Here is a 6,153-nt window from a genome sequence, read left to right as displayed (position 1 = left end):
AAATGTCAAGTCTCTTGCATCTTATATACTGTCAATGTAGCATGTATATTTCCTCTATTATTTTATTCTCGTGTTTTTCCATATGTTCCCCGTCTCTTACACAAGGCCAATGGTAAGGATACTCTTGGATCATAGGCACCCAAATGTATTCCTCAACCCGTACACACCATTCCAGCTATCCCTTATGACATGCCTAATAAGTTTATAATCCTCAATCTATAGATAGAAGTAGGGCAATTGTAAAAATGCAATAAACCTTTGACAAATTATCTCGAAGGACTTGAGCACCTCTTGTAAATCCACATGTTAATCATTTATACTCTAATATAAAAAGCATCTTTAAGAAGGATTAGTTTGACAAAAATGCCAAACAAATAGACTTTTGACAAAAGCGACCTAGTACCACTTTGCTCGCTAAAAGAACATAAACATAAACTAAATTGAGGACTAGAATCCTTCCACATTTGCTCTACTACCAAAATGAGCAATATAGAACTCAAGACCTTAGATGGAATGAAAATCAGCTACTTCAGTGAAAGCTATATAAATAAATATTAGCCACCTAAACATTTGTTGCACACATTATTATTAAAGCCATCAAGATCAACCTCAAAGATGAAGATGTAGTACCAACAACACCATATGTAGGATCAAATTAATTGCAAAAAGAGAGCATGCCAAAAATGCTCTTATTAATGCTATTCGAAGTGGTCGTATCACGTCCAAAAACGCTTACGCGACTGCGCTGCATGGCGTCTGTGGTCTTACATTATGAGCTGCGTTAGCCTCTTACGTGACGTTTACCCTGCGCTTTTGCTGCCGTGTTTGCTACGTAAATATTGCCGCCCATAATGGATCTTGCCCCTCGTGTCAACCATCATGCACTCGTCTCAGCTTCCATCCGTCCTTCGCTTGATTTGTCTCAGCTAACAATGTATACAAACTGTTGACACCCCGTACCAGTCATGCATATGCAGGTGAAGAGACGAAAATGTTGTGGCATAACATCACATGTGAGGAAAAGAATAATACAAAAGACATGTTATAGCTTCCTACAGTTGATATCTTAGTCATGCTTAGTGGAGCATGAGACCAGCACATGTCTACATTTTAGTTCACTCAAGACCTACCAATGGCTCAAGTGGATGGTTCTTCTCTGCTCTAGTAATGATGCACACCTGTATGTGCTCCTAGCCAAAAGGAGTAAGTGTGCTCCTAGCCAAAAGGAGTAAGTGTGCCGATGGAGACAAGTCATGCTGATGCTCTTTCAATGTCATAAAGTTCACATCTTCTGGTGATCCAAAACTTGGATTGGTGTGTCCAATGCGAAGTTCATACCAGGACAAGTGACAGGATGTGTTTGTATGGTCCCGCATGAGGAGTCCCAAAAGGCATGTCAATGCTATAGTGGAGAAACCTTGGTGTCCCGACAACTATTCATGGAGCTTGTGTGACTTTAGAAGTTGCACGAAGGTACTTTCTTACTGAGGTGCATCCAGTGGAGTGCACACAATTAAAGTATCCATGGTGCATCCTAGGTATTCTTGTTTATTGTTTATTCACTTATGCTCTAATAGAGTGTATCAAAAGTGATCGTATCACAGGTTCAAAGTGCCCGCGACCTTGTTTATGGACACTCTTTATTCTTTATTTGGTAATTAACCAACCTATTTTGTGGTAGACCAACTCCTTTACTTTTACCTATAAAAGGAGGGACTATAGCTACAATCCATTGTCCATTTATATACTTGCAAATTCTTGGTGTGGAGAGAGGAAGCTTGTGGAGTGTGTGAGCCAATGCTCAACCATTGTATTCTGATCATAGTGGATTACTCTTCCCAATGACATCTTGTACACTATCTCATTCATCGCTCTTGTGTCTTTCATTATTCCATTGCATGTTTTGCTCTTCTTGCAAATCCAAGCTTTGATTGTCAATACTCTAACCATTGCACCCTAAACTTTGGCTATGACAGCCTGAACTTGCATCCACCATTGCAACAATCAAAACATGAGACAGGGCACCATACTCTACTAGGGAAGTGTAAAACCCTAATAATAGTTGAGACTGAGAGAATTCCTCTTATGTTCAACATACTCCCAAAAGTGGAGAGGTGGTGGGGAAAACATTCTTGCTTGAATGGACTTTCAAGTGGGCAACTAAGTGCAGTATAGGGAGACATGGCCTGCCCTCAAAAAAGGTGAGACATCTACATTGGTGCTGGGCACAACGTTTGGAGGTGGCAAGAGGGTTGCTTGAACAACTGCGTAGAGTCCAAAGGAAGAAATGAATGTAGGTGTCCTCAGAATAAAATATTCTTTAAGTAAATGAAATACGGTGGAATACAAATTTGTTGCATACACAGTAGAAGATGATAATGCTTATCAGCTTCTTGGCTTCTGCCATGATGGAAACCTGTGTGGATGCCGTGCAAGTAAGTACACATTATAATGCTCTTCCCATAACCAACTTTCAAAAATTCCACCAATGTAGACTCTACACATTTGCCTGCTGTGCCCAGGTTGACCTGGCACAGCCACTAGAGAAATTTTTAAGCAACCTTTACAGTGGAAGCAAGGCAACACATGTGCAAGGCAACTCCAGATCAAAAGGCAGATCCAGAGGCTGCCAATAATCTGCAATCAGTGGTGTACCTGGTTCATTTAAGTACCAAGGTAGTCTTGTAACTGCAAACAACAGAAGATTACCCAACTTTCCTTTTCCTCAACTGTACCATTTTGTCAAGCTCTTCAGCTCCTCCAACCTCCTCCAATTCCTGTGTGAGAGAAACAAGTCTGAAAACCTACCCAAAAAAGCAGACATAGACAAGCAATCATTCCAGTACTTGAATCATACCCTGGGTCCAAGAAAAAGGCCAAAGGGAACTCCCTTGAATTTGTCTGCATGATGAAGCTGTAAAACAGAGGATAACTTTAGTATCATGTCCTGAAACCCTCCTACCCCTGGATAAATTCCCAAAGTTTATCTGGATTGCCATCTGCAAAAATAAAATAAAAACTACACTTCCAAACACATATGCATATGTTGTAATTTATCAGGAGTGCCATCTGCAAAAATAAAGACTACTCTTCCAACCCAATACATGTTTTCTAAAGCAAGTACCTGGTGAGCAGCAGCAACCTTCTGGAGGTAGGGGACGTCTGCAATTGGCCCAACAGGGAATCTCCTATGGACAAGGCCATCATGCACAAACATGTAGGCAACCCCAAATACTGTGATCCCCAGTCCCTGCATTCATTACAAATGTCTTATAGTTCTGATTCAACCAGCCTCTATCAAACAGCTGCAAGCAGCATATAACTTACCGCCCCGAAGCAGAGACCAGGTACTAGGCCCTTGTGGAAGAAACCATAGGCCATCAGGGCAATGGCAGGTACAGCATTGATAATAGCAAAAATGTCATTCAACTCGAAGGGCCCATCCCTTGGAAGATGGTGAGACTGTTTCATCACAATAGAAGCCGTACCATCAATCAACATGTCAAAATTAGAAGTGATAATCAGGATTTCAAGGTCTGAGCTAACAAACTGCGTCTTACAAGATAGTTTTAAAAAGTAATTAACCTGCATGTCATTACTGACACCAAACAAGACAGTGGCCTACAGCCTCAAAAGTAAGTAATAATTTCCTGTAGATTGTGACTAAACTTGGATGCTCTGGAAGAAAATGATCTTTGTTGACATAGTATAAGATCAACCACAAACTGAAAGAAGCTCATAATCATACAATAAACAAATGCTACAGGGCAAAACCATCGATACCAAAAAGAACATGAACCATGTAATAGACAGCTCTTCTAAAACAGCCAGAGCCCCCACAGTCACACTTGTCGCACCCTCTATTGTCAGGCAGAAGTCAAGACTCAAATTAGGAAGAAAAATCATCAGCCTGCTTCATAGCAATTCATAGCTGCCCATAAAATGGAGCAACCATACACTAGAAAGGACACAGACACTGCAAAAATTGATATGGGAACATAAACAGTCCTGCCCTTGGAACCAAACGAATTGAACTGAAACCTCATGCCTATGAGTCCAACATCATGGCCCTCAGAGACAAAGAGCATAGATAAGCATGACATTAATAAACTGACATTAGCACTCTGTAGTTGACATGAACTGATTTTGCACAAGTAATCATGGAGAAAAGTTGTTAAATGTATCAAGTTAAATTAAATAGTCAGATCCCATTTCACCCCAACTATGAACAAAACAGGTAAATTCCTACAAATAGATGAGAGACAAACACGAATGTATGGGCATGAAGTTGTTACTTCCCTTAAAAGCACCAATAAACAGTGAATAATTTGACCGACAAAAGTAAATGTATGACAACGATACTGCTCTTCCTAAGAACACCTACAACACAGGTGACCAAGCCTATGTCAGCAATGGAAATTGATTCAGTCTACCACAATGTGGTGAGAGCCATTTGAAAGGAGAAAGGCTGGTTTCTCATCAGGTCATCAGCCAGGCAATGAAGACAAAAATATGCCTGGGCAGCATAATTTATGCTCCGATTTATTCCCCTATGAATTTTGAATATACCAACCTATGATAGGCTACTGAATGCAACAATGGTTGTGGATCTAGGTCAAACAGGCTTTAAGCAAACCATCTATAGATTGTACTAGCTGAAGAGGATTCACTTCATGCAGGATTGGAACTGAAAAAGCAGAACAGCGCTTCAAGTATATTTTGATCTTTGAAATAGTTGCCAACAATGTCAGAACTCAACAGTGCCCAAAGCCATACCTCATGCATGCTCCACAGAGAGTCATGCCATAGAGCTCGATGAGCCCAGCGAGCCCAAAACTCCATCCCAACCTGGCAAATGAAACACACTACAACATGGTAACCATGTAGTCCAATGGTAAAGCAATGTGTATCGTCAATGTAGTTTTTAATGCTTACCGAGGCACCAACAGCCAACGAAAAGGTCCCAAACATTTCAGTTACAGGCACTTCAGCACCCTGTACCTAATCACGAAAATCATTCCCTTGTAGAACATAATGATGAACTTTAAAAACTCGCTCATTACTCCACTATGTTAACAATGCTGAGCTAGCAAACTCAAAAATGGTGTCACGAAGGTTATTGCATTGCTATCTGACGGAACGCTCATTACATAGCGAAACCCGTGACTGATCGAGGACAATATACTATACATAGCCTAAGATAATGTAGTAATGAAAACGGTGGTTTAACTGAGACCACGAATTCAAACCTGTGTTTGCCAGGCGAACCGATAGTAGACTGCTCCTGCGGCTAGGAAGGTGATGCCAACAGTGGAAGCGATGGCGGCAAAGAGGTAAGCGGTCCGCTCTGCCTGTCTCTTCGAGGCCCTTTCCAGCCTATTCCTCTGGGCCTCTGAATCCACAGCGGAGGCCACAGACTGCGCAAACGATTCCACGGACGTGGTAGAAGGCTGCACGACATTGGAGGAACCCACATCTTCATCTAGGGCTGTGGAGGGCGGACCCGCAAATGTATCCTCACGAAGCATGCTTCGAATGGCGAATGCATGCTGGTGCACGTGCCGGTGGCGGGCGAGGAAGCGGCGGGGTGGGCGGGGGCGGGGGCAGGGAAGAAGGCAGAGGAGCTCCACGGATTTGCCTTGGTCGGAGTGGAGCAAGGGGGAGGGGCAGGGGAGGAGGCCGGAAGGGGCCCAGGCGCCACCGCCCATCACACAAACAGGGCTGGGGAGGGATGGAGGCGGATGCTGTGAATGGATTGTGTGATAAACACAGAGAGAGAGAGAGAGAGAGAGAGAGAGACTTAATTAGGCCTCACGAGAGAGAGAGAGAGAGAGAGAGAGAGAGAGAGAACCACTCTCTGAGAGTCTGAGTGTGTTTCTGCCACCGCGAGGCCGGCAAACTCCGGCTTGTGGCTTCCCCACAGCCCAGCACGTGCGGGCTTTCCCCCGCGTCCTTCTTCTGCGCCGCAATCTCCCATTTTACGTGTCTGGTTGCCATTGCTCCACGTTCTACCCTCTCATCTTCTGGAACACTCATTTTGGCCCACCCTTGACCTTTTTGCTCTTTTTAGTGGTGCTCCCATAAACGATCCAATCCCCATTGTGTTTTAAATCCTAGGATGTGTTTCTCCTCCTCCAAAACATTCCCAAGGGT

At 43.1% G+C, this 6,153-nt stretch overlaps 1 protein-coding gene across 3 annotated transcripts; it reads right to left on the bottom strand.

Moving 5' to 3' along the window:
- Positions 1–2,294: 2,294 nt before the first annotated feature.
- LOC148032145 (beta-carotene 3-hydroxylase 1, chloroplastic-like) lies at positions 2,295–5,940 on the bottom strand. 3 transcript variants are annotated; one of them, XR_015691576.1, is made up of 8 exons: positions 5,250–5,940; positions 4,936–5,001; positions 4,777–4,848; positions 3,328–3,462; positions 3,125–3,250; positions 2,858–2,914; positions 2,656–2,777; positions 2,295–2,416 (listed from the first exon to the last, which is right to left on the bottom strand). XR_015691576.1 is itself a non-coding variant. In XM_087682779.1 (7 exons), exons 1-7 carry the CDS (start codon positions 5,706–5,708, stop codon positions 2,706–2,708), a joined length of 987 nt encoding a protein of 328 aa, XP_087538905.1. In that variant the 5' UTR covers positions 5,709–5,939; the 3' UTR covers positions 2,295–2,705. The 3 variants fall into 3 exon arrangements, 2 of the variants coding, with proteins under 2 accessions (XP_087538905.1, XP_087538906.1); XM_087682779.1 differs by having other exon boundaries at positions 2,295–2,777; positions 5,250–5,939; XM_087682780.1 differs by having other exon boundaries at positions 2,295–2,777; positions 4,936–4,995; positions 5,250–5,934.
- Between the last annotated feature and the right edge of the window lie 213 nt (positions 5,941–6,153).

Source organism: Lygodium microphyllum, chromosome 8 (assembly GCF_053477565.2).
Source record: "Lygodium microphyllum isolate KBCC chromosome 8, Lygodium_microphyllum_v1.1.10, whole genome shotgun sequence".
NCBI lineage: Eukaryota > Viridiplantae > Streptophyta > Polypodiopsida > Schizaeales > Lygodiaceae > Lygodium > Lygodium microphyllum.
This window is presented reverse-complemented; position numbering and strand designations above follow the sequence as displayed.